The 19,176-nt window shown below is 45.0% G+C and overlaps 1 protein-coding gene across 2 annotated transcripts in view; it reads right to left on the reverse strand.

The window, feature by feature from the left end:
* Nucleotides 1–19,176, reverse strand: part of SIAE (sialic acid acetylesterase) — a 468,035-nt gene that overhangs the window by 291,026 nt on the left and 157,833 nt on the right. For both annotated transcript variants that reach the window (XM_069614537.1, XM_069614538.1), the window contains exon 2: nt 527–688. In XM_069614537.1, the coding sequence (XP_069470638.1) occupies nt 527–688 (162 nt within the window). The remainder of the gene's footprint in view (nt 1–526; nt 689–19,176) is intronic.

A 19,176-nucleotide genomic window follows, 5' to 3' on the forward strand; every position in this document is an offset into this window, starting at 1 on the left:
ATGTAAGAGGTAAAGATATGTGACCTTACAGCCCTAAATTAGGATAATGGACAGGGATGATTTTCAGGAAATTTCTTTGGCGAGAAGTATAGAAAAGGTAACCGTGGTTTTATTTTGGGGCAACAACCCAATATAAAACGTATAAGCACATGTTCGGGGTGGTGAGATTTAGACAGATGAATGAATGTACTAGAGCTCAATCTGAAGTACCCCAATCTATAAAATTACTGCAACTTTAAATTGCCAACTTTCTTTTACAAAGTAAGCCTACATTTGAGAAAGCATTTTAAAGCCACCTTGTTCTGAAAACTTTAGTGGCTCACAAGACATGATGGATGCTGTTGAACGGGACAAATAAATTAGATCCTGGCGATTAGTTTAGATTTTCTGGTTAAAAAGAAACGCAACATTCATATTTAAAATATTAAATGTAAACACTTAACAGGACCTGCTGGCAGAAAATCAACGTACTTGTAAATGTGTCATATGTTGAAAATGTAATACAAATATAATAAAATATTACTACCTTTGACATGCACGGATTTCTTCATTATTCCATCAAATTCTTTGAAAATGCTGATGGTCACAACACCTCCAGCATCACCGTATCCCCAGATGACAGCTTTTGCTGGTGCCATTTGTAGTACCATGTGATCAGCATAGTACGATGCAAAGTCAAACAAAGCATCTAGGAAAAATAAATACACAATCACACATCAATCAGAGGTATGTATATATCAATTATATATCTCAATTTGCTACATAGGAGAAATCCATATCTTTTATGCACTATTCTACACAATAAGAAAACATACATTTTACACAAATGATTGGATACAATTTGTGTTAAGCGGATGCCTAGTGTTGTTTATGAATGTGCAAAGTTTTGGATACTGAAGATATTTGCAATGGTTTTTCATTAAGAAAAAAGGTAAGAGAATAACATATTGTTAATGTTCAAACAGTTATGCACCTTGTTCACCCTACAACCCAGACCGGGATGGCCGGTGGTGCAACCAATATCCTACCAGGGTACTGTAATGCAAAGCAATATATTAATATAATATTTCTGGCAAAGAGAATTGTGGATTAAAATAACTGCATCCCGAAAAAAACGTGTCTAATCTAGTCAAGTTATCCACCAGAAGCACAGTTACGTGACAAGTTTTACTAATGTTTATATATCACTAATGAATTTTGCTGTAGTAATTATGTGTCAATATTGTACTTAATATTGTATACAATAGAATAAAACAATATATATTGTTAAGTGATGAGGTACAGTTCCTCCTTATTCTTAAGTACTAGCCAAGGGGAAGGTTGTCTCACAGACTACGTGGATGGTGCCATACTGCAAGACAATGTTCCCTTCAGCCAATACTTAAGAATAAGGCAGAATTATACCTAATTATCAGACTTCCAACTAAATGCTAAACTTCTTGATATCAGACAAATGCATTGGGACTACACTAAAATAAATGTTTTAGTCATTCTTGTAAAATAGCTAGATACAGCCCTAGGAAAGCCATCATTAGTCCACAGCCTAAAGACAACAATAGACAAAGAATGATGTGTGACCACTGTGAGAAACCTGAAGGTGTCTCAACCGCTAGTCTCCAGGGATCTATCATCCAGGTGGCCAGGACAGAGCCACCGCTTTTGTATCCAGTTCCTGGGGGTGGACCAGTGCGCAAGGATCACCTGGGTGAGGGGCCTTCGGGGAGTGCAAGTGGGATACAGGATGGCGAGACGCGGTATCCCCTTCCCTGTAACACCTTTACCCCATCCTACCAAGTAGGATAGGAACTCAACCGCCCCACCCTTTTCCAACACAAAATTTTCCTCACAAACAGCTCACTACAAGGGAAAACGGACTAACATGTGAGCCGTATACATGACATGTCCCAATACAAAGGTCAGGCAGGGTCAGGCAATTGCTGCTGACCATTACACACACCTGACTTCCATTACATTTCCCCACACGGATAAAAGGCGGAGCACAAAAGCACACTCTGAGAAAGGCAAAGCACACGAGGAAGCAGCAGTTCCAAGGTGGCAGTTTGATACAAGGCGAAAAGACAGCAAAACCGAAGAGGATTGCAAGGAGGGAAGTGCCCTTGACCTTTTCAACGAAAGACCATTACTTTCATGAACCTTTGAGAATAGGAAACGTAAGTCCAGGAATCAAGGCTGAAGAATCCTGCATTGTGTGTCAGAGGTACCCGGGGCTCTCCTGCGTCGATAATCAAGGCAGGGAGAATCGTTTGCCGCTGTTGTACTGTCCTTGGCTCCTACAACAAAGCAGCGCCAGTGAAGTCAGCACAGGAAGTGAGTTGGGGAGACTGATACCAGACCGGTCTGTGTTTAAGCCGAGGTTGCAAGCAGCAACATTTTATAGCCAAAACTGAAGAGAACAGTGTATGAAGCTTATGTGGCAAGCAACACAAACACAATTAAACAGCAGATGAGTGATTGAACTTTGAATCCAAGATACGATACCATAGACAGTGGTCCGGCACCACGTGGGTGCTCATTCTAAAGTCTCTATTAGATATCCAGCTGTGGCAAATGTGAAGAGTGATAAAGAATTGTGAAATCGAAGTGGTCCTGCAACGGGTCATGCAAAACCCTCTTCACATCTGAAAGTCTTCGAGAGAAGTTATATTGGAAAATATATTAAGTTGGTCCGAGCCCGGCGGAGGGAGATCAGCTAAAAGCTTTTGTTTAAAGCAAGTTTGTGCAACGTTACATTGGAAATTGGAATTAGTCCAAGCCCGGCAGAGGGAGACTAATTGAACATTGTGTTAAAAGGGATCTGAGCCTGTTTGAGGGGGATCCGATATCTAAGCCCGACTGTGGGGCATCCGGGGTGAACTGTGAGTCACCCGAGAAAGAATATCCTACGAGAAATTCGATGCATAAATAATTTACTATCATTGTGTTGAGAGATTCTAAGCCCGGCTGAGGGGGATCTGAGAAATTAGATACAGTATATCGCCTAAGAAATTGAGTACTTGTGAAAACCTGAAAGAGGCAAAGAACTTTTTTTGTCGCATCAGGCCCTCTGAATGAAGAGCCTTAGACAAAGAGACTTTGGCATGGAAGGCCCTGATGCTAATGATTGAACTGTATCCTCGTGCTAGAGAAGCCAGAGACTGTACTAAGTTAGAGTGTGCCGCCTTGTTCTGTGCTGAAAACGTGGGCAAGGGAGGCCAACAGCCCAAACATCCGGACATATAATTTTGTGAACACTTTTCTTTTTTGTAACATTGTTTCCCACACTATTTGTATTTAGAGGTAAGGATTGGCAATAGGTTTACTAGTATAGGCCCCTTTTATTTTGTCAAGACACTACTAGGACTGCGTTATTATCTGATGGTCATAGCTTGCTCCGATCTGTAGATTTTGGATTAGATAGGCGTTTTCAAACCAAACACCCTTGAACTGTGGTCACTTGTGTCTGTCTTACTGTTGATACCATGCCTTCCTTACACCACTTTTTGCCTTAATACTCCCGGCGACCAACAAAATAAACTGGAAAAAACTTCACCGGGAAACCCTAAAAGATACATTGGAATCTACCAAACTTGGCACCTCTCAGCTAAATAGAGGACACAGGACTCGGTGGAAGAGAATCTTCGCACTGGGATCACATATGTGCTAGATCAATTAGCACTCTTAAAACTATTCAATCCCGCTCCAAAGAAAATTGCAGCAAGATGGTTCATAGTAAAACTGATGGAATACAAAAAGAAAGTAAAAACTGGAAGAATGATGGAGAAAACACTACAACCAATTGGGCAAAGTGGATCTGTAGCATGCAGACACACACCTTGGGCCTCAAAGATTTTTAACCTCAACTGTAACCTTCGAATTTGACTTTAAAAACATGTATGTGGTATGAACCTTTTGGCTCTCACCCAATAGCCTCACCCATTGGGAACCATGTCCTTATAAATGATTTGCCGATTACACATTGCCTAATGTTATTGACAATATTTATGCAAGCCATTTAGAAAAATAAGTCCTAGTCACCGACACCAGCATGTGCATCAAGATGGCTGGCGGTGCAATGACATCATGACGTGGTGACATCACGGCAGCAGCGGCGTAGGAATAAGAGGCAAAACCCGTCTATATAGTCTAAAGAATCCACTATCTACATGCTGACATGTACTAATATATACTTTGTTTGCCCCCTCTAGATTTGTTCCTCCAAATAAGAATATGCAGGTGATGTAAAATAATCCATTAATATGTGAAATGTATAAAGAATTAAACATATATTGTATTTACATTACATCACATATCTATGGTGGCTATTTATGCCACATTGCGGATCATACCAAACTGAACATGCAATCACCTTTACAAGAGGTTCATCTACAACTTCCTTAAGTTGGGGCCTCTGGATGGCGAGTCTCCTCTTTAGTTTCTACCATGGTAACCACTAAACCATTTGTGCAACAGTTATACATACTTGATCCAGTTCCATTTCTCACACACAGGGTCCCTTTTAATCATTTGTTGGTACTGAGGAAGGCGAACGACTGATAAGCGCCTAAATGTCCTTGGAAGTCGGAGTTGGTGATACAATAACTCATAGTCCCTTTGAGCCAAACATAAACTTTGGCTGCATATTCCAATGGCCCGAATGAACTAGGAACAAACTGCTCAAATCTGGGCTAAAGATACATTTTGTCTTTCTAAATTCTTTTTCCTCACAATGTGTATCAATGAGTTGTGTTCTCTCCGTTCCTAACATTTTGTCTTTGTGTCTGTTTAAACTATGTAAATTGGCTTATTGTAATATGGCACTCATACCAAGTGTTTTTTACTGCTATGCTTTATTTGTGCTTTTTTATTCCTATTGAAACGTCAACAATTCTGATCATTAAACTTTTAATAACTCAGAGATCGACATTAGGTGTTTTGGAAATAGAAATAATTTTGAGGTTACTCAAGATGTTCATATTGAGCAGGGAATTGAAATAATGTAACTAATTCAGTTAGCTGAACCCAACGGGAACTACCCCACCCTGTGTATAATAATTGCTAGTTCCACAGTTTATGATTGTTTATGGGGTACACTGCCCTCCAGGAAAGAGTAAGAAAGAAGAGCAGGGCACTAAAACTCCAAAGACTGAGTGACATTTTCCCACCATAGGGCAAAGACCAAGGGAGAGAGGGAAGGACTGAGGATCCGGATGCAAGTGATCCGACCGCGGTTGATTTTTCTGTGGTCGGAACGTTTGCATGAGAAAGGTGCGAGCTACCAAAAGTGTGCACCTTTCTCATGTGAACACACGTACATACTACGGTGGCAGCAGGGGTTTCCCCCCGCAACCCCCGCAACCCCCGTATAGTGAGCGGGGTGTTGCGAGGGACACTCCCTGCAGCCCCAGCAGTCTTTTTTTTTTTTTAAACTTACCTGCAATGCTACCACCAAAGGTTCGAACCTTTGGTGGTAGCATTTTTAGAACTTTTGGTCCTTGCAGACATTTATTGTCGGTAAAAAGGTACATCCATAAAAATTATTTAAAAAAAAAAAAAAAAAAAAAAAAAAAAACAAAAAAAAAGGTACAATCCCGAGGATCCCAGTCCTAAGAGAAAACGGACACATTTTCGTGTTTGTTTGAAAATCTTGTTACATGAACTCAGTTGAACCTAATGATTTGTTTTCGTTGTAATAAACACCCTAAAATCCATAGCTTGCCTTGCAGTTGTAGGTTCATCCACGGCCGTGAAATGATGCTCTTTTGACTAATCAGATGCCCCTAAGAGGAGTAAAACAGAAATATTCATGATGAGGAGTAGTGTGCAATGGTGTAAACTGTTCAGTCGGTTTTTTATTGCCTCAGCCCCCTACCAGCAAATAATTGCAACAATCACCAGCACTACGGGTGCCAGTGATTGCAGGAAAACCATTCCATGGAACTTACTGCTGTTGCAGGCACCAGTAATATCCCAGTAATAGCGGGATATCGCACGTTGGTAATGATAAGGCAGGTTTACCGGTTACACTGGAATCACCGGCAAACTCGTAATGAGCCCCCCACACCCCCCCAATATCCTTATCAGCAAGAAGTCAAAAGCACAGTAATGTGAAATCCATACGGACTTTGCAACTCTGCAATACAGAAACTCTTCCCCTGAGCTTCCCCTTTAAATGGGACAGTACAGAACTTAGCAGTGGCCCAACTCTGGGCAGGTGCACTGCTATGGAAAGTGCAGAGCATGCACTAGTTGACACCAGTACGCAATCCAACATACATACATCATGGGACACAAGGATGCTTCTTCATTTTATGTGCTTAACTCCGTAGTCTTTACTCTGTTCATAATGTCATTGCTGTACATGCTCAGAACGATGCGAAGAAACACGCATCTATTCTGGCGATGAGGGCAGCCCGGCCCCTCCTGACTAGTACATGTTGGCCTGATGACCCGAGGCACTGCCCTGAGCGAGGAAGGCGCTATTACCAAAAGGTAGTGAGCCATGAATATGTCTGGAAGGATTTGAGGGAGATCCTCTTACAGCAAATCTTTGGCTATGGCGGTTGGAATATTGAAAGGGCGTGGAGGAGGGCAGCCAAGTTCATGCTCGAAGAACGTTGGCATAAGGAGGTTATATGTTGAGTGACGATTTTACTTACATTCAGGGCGCATTTCTGTGCAGTACTTCGTGGCTCAAAACCAGTACTTGCAGCAAGTACTCTTGACTGGTCGACAAATTATTATTGGTATTTAGGTACTGGTCGGGTGTTACCTCGGTGGCCAGCAGTGAAGATCAGTTGTGTGGCTGAGTTCTAAAGGACTTGCAATTTTCAAAAGAGAAATAGCATTAGTTACTTCAAGGAGAGCCTGCAGGTAGGCTAATGTAGGAGCATTGTTTCCCGAGGATCTGGATGCGTTTCAGGATGAGAGAGAGTTTGCCCTGAGCCATTCCTTCAAAGCAGAAAAAGATGAACTCGCTTAATGGTTCATGCTTGCCCACATTGCAATGGTAGACACCAGTGCATGGGCTGGGAAGCATTCGAATTGTTCTGTGGGCAACGAGATGTAGCTTCCTCAGTCTAAATTGCCTGCATAATCGCATCCTCTCCAAAGGAACTACTTCATCCAGATGAGGCTGCCAAATAAGTCTGCAAGACAGTGCTAATGCATCGTTGAGTTAAATTAGCATTTCGCAGCGGGGACTCATTGCAGAACACTTTACACCCGTTTGCCTTAGCCGCTAATATCAGTACCTAACGCAGCTCCTGTACAATAACTCACTAAGCGACATCTAAAAGGGGCTGACACATCTACTGGGTCGCAAAAGTAAAAAGAATAGGCAGAAAGGATCGTGTTTCCCAACAAATAATCAAGATGAGACTTTGCCTGGTTTGTGGAAGGGTGTGCCAGGGGACAAGTGGGCTATCAGAGTGTGGTCTCTCCAAGAGTGCAAGTGCCACCAGAGGTTAAGTGGAGGGGCGAGTTTAGACTTGGCAGTGGGCCGTAAGAGTGCCAGTGCTACCAGGAGGTGTGGGCTTATGGGGGAGATCATTTGTATTTCCATATGAGTGCGCGGATATTATAATATAATTTTTATTAATATGACATGAATACAGGACACTTATTCGGCTCAGGTCAAGGCCCTCCCAACAGAACTTATTACCTAACCCAATTGTACACAATGTATCAAGCTCCATCTTGGGAGCGTTCTCACCAGAGTTATGCATTTATGTAGGCCCGCCGCATACATACACAAGGGTGCATTCGGTTTGTGTCATGTACGGATGTACGCATTGTCAGACCACTACTTTTGGATTTTACATTTTTATTTCCAAGACATATTATACAAATGTGACAAATATCATTAATAGTCATAAAAATACAAACCTAAATGATCTTGGCATATACTTAACATTGTACGCAATAATTAAAACTGTAACTGAAATACCACTACTGGTGGAACAAAAGCCGGACTGGTTTATTACACAGCAAACTGCAAACATAACAAAGATCACGTATGCTGCAAAAGCGTCTCATTTGAGGTCAACCTTATAATCCAGATTTGGTCGCCTTGTTTTTCAATATATGTTAAAGATTAGTTGCTGTTGGTGGTTTAAGATAGAGTGCTAGTGTGGAAGACGCGATGTGTGCCATGCTAGACCAAACATTTATATAGGTTGTCGCTATATACTAATGGCAGAGGTGTTGAGGCACGTCAGGGGTTTCAGTGTGGAATGCTATGCAAGTTGTTAGACCAGATTTGACATAGGCGTAGCTGCATTCTAGAGTGCATGGATGCAAGGCTGTGTCTGTGGCATGTGTCCACAGACATGGTGAGATTTATGCATACCTTGGACTCGGACAGATTTTATCTTCAGTGTTGTTTTCTTAGGTCTCTCAAGGAGATTGCACTCCTACATCTTCTGGTGGCGTTAGCATACTACCATTGGGAAGGACCCGGTTGGTGGCATTGTTTGAGTGCAATGGGCAAGTAAATTAAATAGACCTAGCCACCTATTGCCTAAGGCCAACAGTGTTGCTTCCCATCCCCGCTGAGAGACCCATCTAAGTACATTTCTATGCGTACCCCAAAACCATTAAAGTGCGTTCCGTGCCAAAAAAGCACAAGTTGAATTGGCGCATTTCTTTTCTACCGCCAGTGAACCTATATGTTGAGCGTTCCCAGTGCTTGAGTAAGCCCCTTGATAACTAGGTAGGGCCGTCCAACTGAGTGTGTGACCATACCTGTCCCCAATTCAAATTGGTCCCGCTACCATTGCTACCTCTAGCGGTCCGTCTGATCGAGCATACTGTGCAGACTCTTCCAAGTGTCCCCACCCAAAGTGCAATCAGACCTACAGATGTTTGGTAACCAGTTTGCACCAGTTATATAGTTAGCCGTCAGGGTGGGGGGCGAGGGAGGGCCAGAGGGTGGTGATATATGAACGTCTGTGGGGGTGGAAGGAGCGTGTTTATCATGGTGTGCCGCTGCAAACATCGTCAGCATCTGCAGTGCTTTGAAAGTGTAGGTGTTTTGTTGGGTCTGGGCCAGAGTGGGAGAGGGATTCCTCAAGAGGAGGAAGGAAAGCGCCAGGTTTTGAGGGCCTTTCTGGATGCGAGGGGATTGTCGAGGCTACAGATGGTGAGAGGTAGAGAGTTCCAGATGGTCGGAGCTTGGATGGAGAAGGAGGATCCACCCAGTCTGGTGCAATTATATTGGAGAATAACTAGGAGAAAAGTTGCGCTGGTACAGAGTGTCCTGGAAGGTCGTTAGCATGTGAGTTTATCTTGGAGGAATTCGGGGCCGGTGGCGTGGATGGCGCGGTGAGTAATACACATGGCTTTAAAGGTAGTACTTCGACCAATGGGGAGCCAGTGAAGAACTCTCAGAGTGGGGCTGATGTGTTCTGAATCTATGCGAGTGTAACAAATTCACAAACAGAGTGAAATAATAAGAATAACAAAACTTTGACAAAGAAATACCACATTCTTTGTTTATTTTTTATTTGGGGGAAGAACTTGGTATTTGTTCGTTATTGTTTTCATTATTATTTCATTCCCTGTTTCCTATTCGTGATAATGACTGTATACCATGTGTTCTCTGGGAGGGAGGCCAAGGAGCAGGCAGGCTGCAGCGTTTTAGATTCTTTGGAGTTTCATTAGTTGGAATACTGGTGCACCTAGATAAAGGCAGTTTGTGTAGTCTCAGCGGGAGAGAATGATGGTAAGGATGGCAGAGATTCGGTGTGGAGGGGTTGTTAAGCGGCTTCACTTCAACACTACAACTAAGTCAATGCCTAGTCTGGGATGCTAAGGGAAACCCTTATTGATATATTTTTAGGTCCAGTTCAGTACTCTGGATGACACCCCTTGTATAACACCCCCCTCTTAGAATCCCCCTGACCCCACTGAGCCAAGAAGTAGGTCTGTTTTGCAAATTTAAAAGGTTTATTTGGGAAAAATAACAATGGGCCTCATTACGACCCAGGCGGTAAGTTACCGCCTGGGCCGTGACTTTACCACCATGGCGTAAACTACGTTTACGCCATGGTGGTTGGCAGACTTACCGCCCCATTCCGACCTTGGCGGGGCGGTAAGTCCCCAATCCCCATTTACCCTTCCCCATTGCCATTTTTGCCCCATAGGGCATAATGGGAGTGGGGAAGGCGTTAATTACGCCACCGTAAATTACGGTGGCGTAATTAACTCCATGGTCCCTTAGCGCTATGGATTTTAACACCTGCTAAAAGCAGGTGTTAAAAGCGCCATGGCGCTAAGGGACCTCGTACTCAGGCGGTAAGGGTCGGCGCTGTTAACGCTGCCGTAAACCCCTTACCGCCTGGGTCGTAATGAGGCCCAATATATATCTATCACACTTTTATAATAAATTAATATCTGATCGTACACTGAGACATATGATGTGGATCCACGATGGGTAATGTTACAGTGGAACACTTGATTACTTAAGTATAGAGGATGAGGTAGGTGAAAATGCTTTATGGTTTCAAGGAAATGCAAGGTGGAATAAAATGCAGTACAGCAAATAAACTTGATATGATTTCAACCAACAACAATGTAATCACTTTGTCTCTGGCAATTCACCCCCCCCCTATGCAACGTAAGAAATGGAAGGAGATGGAAAGAGGAGCACACAGTTCTCAGAAATGCAATCAAATACAATACGAAATTCAGTTCCCCCCCAGCAAGCTTAGAGGAAACAGGTAGAAGTTTGAAACACAGGCCCAAAATTCTTTTAAATGTGTTGGCAACGGATGGGAAAATGTGCTAACTGATTTTAATTCCCTCTAGAGATTCAGGGTGAGTGAGAGATGCTTGTTGGTATTAGTTCAGGCTCACTTTAGCAATGCTCTATGAGTTATTGCCAGGTTGCAAACGGATTTTAACAAAGGAAAGAATGGAGCTGCTATTTTGACAAGTGGAGAAATTGAGCCAAAATCGCAAATCGCGGTAAATTCCGCGAGTGCGAAAGTATAGGGAGTAAGTCGGTTCTAGGTTCGTTGGAAAGCCTAGTATCACAGCTTTAAAATTTCGTTCCTAGCCCAAACGGTTCAAGAGATACGGACGATTTAATAAAGGTAGATTTTCGGATTTAAAGTAAAACTCAAAATGACAGGTGACAGCTTGCAGCTTCAGAATTGACAGGTGACAGTTGTGCAGCTTTACAAATGACAGATGACACGATTTCTAGGAGGCTGTTCTAATTAGGTTAAAATAGTTTGGATTAGATTATTTTAACTAAGAGATTGCGTTCTGCACAGTTCTGGCGGATACTCACTCCTAATTTTGAAATGAATGGACCTCGTCACGGATCTGGTCAACTGGACTGGACTTCGGTTCTCTCTGCTCGGCGGGTCAATCAGGCACCGGTTCTGCTCACAGCGATCCGGATCTCTGGTTCTGCTCACAGCGGTCTGGGTCTGGTGTGCGGTTCCGGCACAAGTTCTTGGCAAAAGAATTCAGACAGCTCGCCCGGCTGTGGAATAGTTTGCAAATGATTTTAAGGATGCTGAGGCCTGCTGATAAGAGTTCTCAGTTTGTGGGTTTAGGCCCTTGCTTTAAGTTCTGAAGTAAATTTCTGGTCTCTGAAGATTGATGGATGTGAAGTCTGGAGTCTCCCGGCAGAGCGTCCCGCAGAAAATGAAATTGAATGTCTCTACCTGTCCCAGCAGTGTCTTTTTATGTGTTTTGGAAGTGGGTGTGTGCGTGGCATAACTGAGCCTGCCCCTCTCTACTTGTCATTGGCCCAATTCTCCCAACTCCCATGATTGGGGGAAGGAAATGGATTGTCATCATGATGAGGTCTGTTTATGGGTCAGAGGATCCTCCCCTGGTCAATTTGCCCACAAATCTATATTTGATTCAAATATATATTTCCCAGATACACAATTTGTTGAAATGACATGTACACATTATATATTCCTTATGGTCCATGCTTGTCCGCCTCTGATCTTCCTGGGTGCTTGCATTAAAAAATGACAACATTTTGCGCTTTTTGACTGGTTTACCAATATCGGACATTTACCAAGAATTACACATATGTGCGCAAGGAGTATGGATATTAATTGATGAAGTGTCAGATTTTTAACATGCAGACATTTGGAGTAAGACCCTATTTCCCGCTAGCAACCCCCAGCATACACCACAGGGTCCTAACACCTCTTAAAACGTGCACAGAAAAATCACAAAAATCATGATATTACTTATATAATTCTGACAAGTCCGCACTAGGAGTTATCTATCTTTTTAAAATTATGCCCTGGTCAAACAGGGGTGTGGCTTCCCACATCACATGGTGGAATAACTGGTTTATCCACTTCCCCCAAGCTCAGCTGGCTCTCACAGGCACTTCTCCTCCCACTTCTCCCAAGAGGAAGCCACTTTACGGCCCCCCCAATATAACATTTGCCTGAGTCCATTGTTCAGTTTCCTGCAGTGCCCCCCCCCCTAATCTAATCAGAGAGGTGTCAACTCCTTTTGGTGGGGAAGCAGGATGCAGCTAGGCCTGGGAAGAGTGGCTGAGCAAGTTTCTCCTGTCGGGGGTAGTTGTCAGGCAGAATTCAGCTAAATGTCACTTTAGTTCCCAGTTTAAATCAAACTTACACTTTTTACATATACATTAAATAATTACTTCCTTCAAGTCATTTCAGAATATAGTTTTACATTGTATCCACCTGTTAGCAAGTATTTCCTTGGCCTGGTTTCGGTTCATTTGTTCAGTTTTACACAAAAGTCTGGTAGTTTTAAAACGCCGGCTTTCTGATAGTGGCGAGTACCGGTATTGCAACCATTTTTGGGATTAAGAAAATGAATTCCCCACAGTTCTGAGTTGCTTTTTGGCAATCAGCATTGCCATTCCCAATGGTTTCAGGCTACTGTGTGTGTAGCCCAATGGTGGTTTTAGGCAGTGCCCTCCTGTGCTCACAACATAGGCAAAAATGGGTGGTAGCCTATTCTTCATGTTTTTCCTGTGCACTCTCTGGGGAGTTCTGGCCATCATGATGTTTTCCATGCCAGTACTGCACAGTTTTATGGTAGGGCTTGGATGCATGGGTAAAAACATCCCACAGGGTGAGATATGGGCAGATACGCCTGACGATGCGTATGTGGAAGAAGCAGATCCTCGATACAGAGCTGATGTGGTGGGAAGAGGGATAGATTTGTGTCCAGTGTGCATCCGAGGTTCCCGGGGGCTGGGAGTATGGGGGTGGCGACATTAGAGGGGAGAGGGGAGGCTACCGAGTGAGGCCAAAGGATAGATTGGGGAAGCAGCATGGTTTTTCCACAGACTAGGATTTCTGTTTCCCAGGGGTTGAGGATGAGGTCGTTGGTTGTAATCCAGCGGTCAATATCTGAGAGGCATGATGACAGATCCGTACGGGTGTTGCCTAGCGATTTTGAGGATGATCTGGGTATCGGCCTCGTAATTGTAGAAGGTGAGATCATGGGAGCGGATAAGTGCTGGGAATGGGCTCAAATAGATATTGAAAAGGAGGGGAAATAGGGATGCTTCCTGTGGGATCCCTTTCCACAATGGGCAGAATGCGGAGGAACATGATTTGCGAGCGACTAGAGAGAAAGTAGGAGATCCATGTGAGGGCAGTGTCTTCAATTCCTAAAGAGTGTAGCCTGTCTGGGAAAATGGTGGGGTAAACAGTATCAAAGGCAGCAGAGAGGTCAAGGGGAAGGAGTACAGAACATGCTTCCACATCCACTGTTCTTTATAGGTCCTCCCAAATGGACACTAGGGAGGACTCAGTTCCTCAGAGTGGTCTGAAGCCTGATTGGGAAGTGTCAAGACGGTTATTGGCTTCAGTGAAGTGGCAGAGTTGCTTGTATGCTCTGCTGTCCATGGGTTTGGCTATGAAACAGGTGTTGGAAATGGGCCAGTGGTTATGGGGAATGAGAGGGTCGAGCGCAGGTCTTTTGAGAAGGGGTTTCATATGGGAGGTTTTGAGGGCTTCCAGGAAAATTTCTGAAGTGAGGGATTGGTTAAGGATTGAGCGTGCAATACTGCCTGTGCAGGTTGATAATAAGATGATTTTGAGGAGAGCGGATGGGTTAGGGTCCTCAAGGGATCCTGATGGGTAGCTTTGAGCTAGGAGCGAGAGAGACTCTTGGTTTGAGATTGAGGAGAAAGAGGCAAAGGATTGCACCGGGACAGTTGGGACGGGAGCTAGGGCATGGGCGGGGAGTAGACCGGGGCATGGTTTCTATTTTAGAGGTGATGGCACTACGTCTATCGATAGCAATGTTGAAAAAAGGTTCTTATAAGGCATCACACAGGAATTGGAAGTGGAGGAGGGGTTGAGCAACCTGGTGACTTGAATTCAGAGAGGATTTTGTGCAATTCCTTGCATGGGCTGCGAGAGTTCCAGATTCTGTTCCCATAGAATCCTTTTCTGTCTTTTATGACTTCCGATCTGCAGGCCCTTATTAGTCTGACCAAGGGGGGTTTGGTTTAGAGGGGTCAGGTTGGTTCTCCAGGTCTGTTAGACAATGTGGGGTGGTGTACCATCTGGGTGTGGGTATCACAAAGGTCAGCAATGTCCTCTTCCTCAACTGAAGTTTCAGTCTCAAATTCCTCCCCCTCCTCCTCACCTCTGTCTTTTTTCCTGATTTTCTTTCCTTCCTTGTCTCCTGGTTTCTCCTTTTTTTTGTGAAGATATGGACGGCCACGAAAGGACGCCACTGCGACACCGTATAGGTAAGGCGGTGAAAGATCCTCCGTGACCGTCGGATAAGCGGAAAAAGCCAAAGGCACAAAAAACCCCTAGTGGAGGATTTCAGGTTGTGATCTGAAAGCAGGTTGGGTAAGCTTCACATGAAGGACCAATGTCCACTGAAACGGGAGACGAAGACAGTCCAAAATAGCAGGCAAGGTCGGTACTCAGGAGGAGGAACAGTTCACAAAACGGGAGGCTGAGGCAGTCCAAATTAGCAGGCAAGGTCGGTACACAGGAGGAGGAACAGTTCACAAAAACGGGAGGCTGAGGCAGTCCAAATGGCAGGCAAGGTCGGTACACAGGAAGAGGAACCGTTCACAAAACGGGAGGCTGAGGCAGAACCAAAATAGTAGGCGAGAGAGGGAAGGTAGAGCAGGATGAGAGTAGAGCAGCGAAGTAGAAAGAAAAAGGAGGAGGGAACACAGAACGGAGGAGAGCGAAAGGGAGAGAGAGAGAGACGGGAAGAAAAGGGGAAAAAAAGGAAACGAACGTAAGGGGAGGAAGAAACCCGCAGGAACGGGCGGAGGTAACACAGAAGGCTTCCTAGAGAGGCAAAAGCAAGCGGAACAATCCGGGAGCGTTGCAACGCATACGCGACCCGGAAGTGGAAGGCTAAAAGCTCCCGGTCGCGTACGCGAGCGGAGAAAGACTAGACCTGCAAACACGCAGGGGAGAAGGAACGTGACGGTAGGATCTATGGCGGACAGTGTCGATACCGATCCCAGACTCGCCATCTACCCCACGATGTGACAGTGGGGCCTGATCTCTGAGATGTCAGTTTTGTTGGAGTGAGGGCACTGGAGATCCAGCGGTTAAAGAGTTTGATGGGGGTGTGAGCTTCCTGGAAGGATAGTACTGCGAGTGAGTTGTGGAGGGAATTGGCTAGAGGGATTGGCTAAATTGTTCCAGAGTGGGGTGAGGGGTGCAGAGGTTGGTGGGGGCCGGGTGTGGCCTTGGGAGGGGGCCGGGGCGAAGATGGTAAGGAGAAAAGTATTGCTGAGTGATCTGTCCATGTTAGAGGGCGAGGGGGTAGTGTGGATAGGTTTGTGGAACTGAAAACTGCATTGAGGGTTGCGGCCTGCAGTGTAGATGGGCACAGAAATGCGTTGTGTCAGGTTTAAAGTTTCTAGGTTATCTGTGAGAGGGCGGGTCATGGGGTTTGAAGGGAGTCAAACCAGATGTTGAAATCACCTAGTATGGCGAGCGCTGGATGTAGGTAGCAGACAGAGTATCACTGATTGTATCTGCAAAGTTTTTGTTGTAGCGAGGGGGGTCTATAAATGAGTAAGAAGCTGTGGGTGAGAGTTGGAATTTAACAAGTAGGGAGTCATAATCTGGGGTGCTGGCTAAGGTGTCTTTGATAAGCTCTAGAATTTGGCATTTTTTGTATGATGGCTAGTCCCCCACCTTTTCTGGATCTGTTCTGAGCAGTCAGGCTGTAGCCTGGGGGGCGGGGGGAAGCCTTGTGTGCAATGAGTTCATTGTCGTCAGCAATCCAGGTCTCTGCGATGAAGAGGATCTCTGGTTTCTCATCCGAGATAAGGTCAAAGATATTAAATTTGTTTTTAGATCCGACTGATCCAGCGTTGATGAGAATGCAAGAGATTTGGTGGGATGTCTGGGGGCGGGGGGTGTTTCTTGTAGCAGCAGGAGACATGCTGTGTGTTGTTGGAGATGTGGGCTGTGCTGGAAGGCCTGAGCTTTAACAGATCATATTGGAGATGGAGTGTGGATGTAGTGGGGGGGGTGGGGCGATGGGGTGAGGTAAGGGGTGGCCAAAGGAGAGTATAGGGAGTGGAGGTGGACAGAATCGGTTGGGGTTTGGGGGGAGAGCAACAGAGCTAAGAACGGGTTGGGAGCGTGAGGGGAGATTTGGCCGCTTTAGCGAGGGGTCAAGGATTGGGATCTGGGGTGGAGCACGGGTGATGCTAAGTGTGGCTTGAGGTGGCCGAGGCCTGGGCCTTTTCTTGTCTTTCGGGTTGCCCACGGGGTATTGGTGAGATTGTTGGGGTCTTGTTGAGGTCGGGGTGTTGGATAAGGCTTACCTTGCTGCATTAAGTGAAGGGAAGTCCGAGTCGGGGGAGAGGGAAATGTATTTCCAGAGATTTGAGGCGTGCGAGTGAAGCAAAGAGATAGAGGGGGGTTGGAGTGAGAGGGTTAGTGGATCTTGGTAGGTGGGCAGTGTGAGATGCTCAGGGTGGGGGGGCATCAACGTTTTCAACTGTAGCTCTATAACGTGCTGCTCCGTCTTGGGAAGAGCAAGATCTATGTGGAGGTTGGAGCAGGGGGGGGAAAAAGGGTGGGTTGGAACTGGGTTCAGGTGGGGCATATAAATCACGAGTGTTGGAGGGGGTGGAAAGGGCTGCGTTAGGATGTGGAGGGCTGGGAGGTTGGGCTGTGTAGGGATGAGGGTGGGGCTTGGGGAAGAGTGAGCATCATTAAGCCTAGTGGCACGCCAACGTGCAGCTCTGATTTGGGCAGTGTGGGGTGTAGGATCCATCTTGTGTGTAGGATGTACCCCAAATTGAGAGTTCACACACATGGATGGTGCAGCTTGAGTCCTGAGAGCACCACTGGGCAACAGTACATGGAGTTTAAAGGACAGGGGCAGGTGGCAAAGGGTGCACCCAGGTGTAAAAAACCCAGCCGGGAGGATGCAACTAGATCACTAGAACACTGCAGGGATGATGCACCTAAATCTAACAGAACACAGCACCTAGATCACAAGACAACACAGCAGGCAACAATGCACCTTGACTTAGGAGAACACAGCCGTGGAAGAGCACTCTGCCTTGAAGTGACAAAGCAAGTAAAAGTATCTAGACTCAAGATGATACAGCTGTGGAAATGCACCCCGCCTTTACGCAAACCAACAGGAAAAAGCCTCAAGCTGAATGGAGCAAAGCAGTGAAGATGCAACAAGAATCAAGTAAATGGAGAGACACCTAAATTTGAGATGCTTGAGCAGTTGGTTGAACCACCTAATTTTGGGACACCGCGGTGAGCGGAGAGAAACCTACATCTGAGATACTTGAGCAGTCGGAGAAAATCCTACATTTTAGAGACAGCAGCAAGCGGAGAACCACCTAAATCTGGGACACAGCAGTAAATGGAAAACGCCTAATTTTGAGACACTTGCACAGTGGGAGAAAAGCCTCAATTTGAGACACAGCAGAACACAAGTTGTGGAAGGGGAAGATGGGTTTCAAGGCACGGGGAGTGCTAGGCAGTCATTTTCAATGCCCAAAGACACAAAAAGGCTAAGAAGCCACAAGAGCAGAGTCACACATTCTCATCAGCTGCAACAAGATACATAAAAAACATTAATGACAGAACTTCCGATTTACTACGTTTATTCACAAGACATTTTCTGTCCATCCAGCCCTTGACGCTATCCACATTCTCTGAATCTGCTAATGTAACTCTCCATCTCTGTCACATTAATAGAACTGTGTTCTCACAAGATGTTTGAATGATCACTGCATACGTTACTTTTTGAAACACAGTGGGATCGTGCACGTATTCCACAAGAAATATGGAACACTGAGAACTCTTCAAAATGGATGGAGATGGGTAGTTAAACATGCATTGACCCTCAATCAGGTGACACATTTGCTAAACTATGCGTGTGAAACGTAGTGATGCTAGAATGTTGACAGAGTTTAAATAAACCCACAAGCTCAGTAATGCACCTAGTCAGACTGAAGCAATACAACGAGAGAAGGATAAAAGCCGGACCAAGGAGACCATTTTCGTCCTATTAATCAGTCACCCATCAATTATCTTTTTAGCCGGCTTGCAGAAAATGTCATGTACAATTGAAATACTGTTCAAAAATTGGCACAATCAGTGTACTACAACATTTTGTCAGATGTAGACACAGAGACGCCCACACACGCCACCTGATCAGAAACACAGAAATTTAGCGCCTCACTTCAAGACAGCAATTCCAATTAACCAACCCACTAACAACTTCACCCTTTGCATACACCTCTCATATTCTAACCAAACACAACCACAAACCTACAACACAACAATCCGCACAAACTTCACTACACTGCCCGAGTGAATTTTATAAAACATACAATCAGGAGGTGCTCCCCCGCTGCTCGCCATGTTAAATGAGGTATATGAACAAGGGGAGTTGCCGATGTCCCTGAGGGAGGCGGTAATAATCCCACTCCTGAAGCCAGGTAAACCAGGCTCAGACTGCGGATTTTACCGACCCTTGTCCATGCTTAACCAGGATAGTAAGATTCTCACGGCCGTGTTAGCAAGCAGGCTTAAACGCGTCATAGGGAAACTGGTCCATACCGATCAAACAGGGTACGTACCAGGAAGGAATATAACGGACAATCATAGGAGACTTCACCACATAATCGAGCAAACTGAGAAAGACCCGGGGGAAATGGCGATAGCCTTGTTGGATACAATT

Source organism: Ambystoma mexicanum, chromosome 9, assembly GCF_040938575.1.
Source record: "Ambystoma mexicanum isolate Mex_15411 chromosome 9, UKY_AmexF1_1, whole genome shotgun sequence".
NCBI lineage: Eukaryota > Metazoa > Chordata > Amphibia > Caudata > Ambystomatidae > Ambystoma > Ambystoma mexicanum.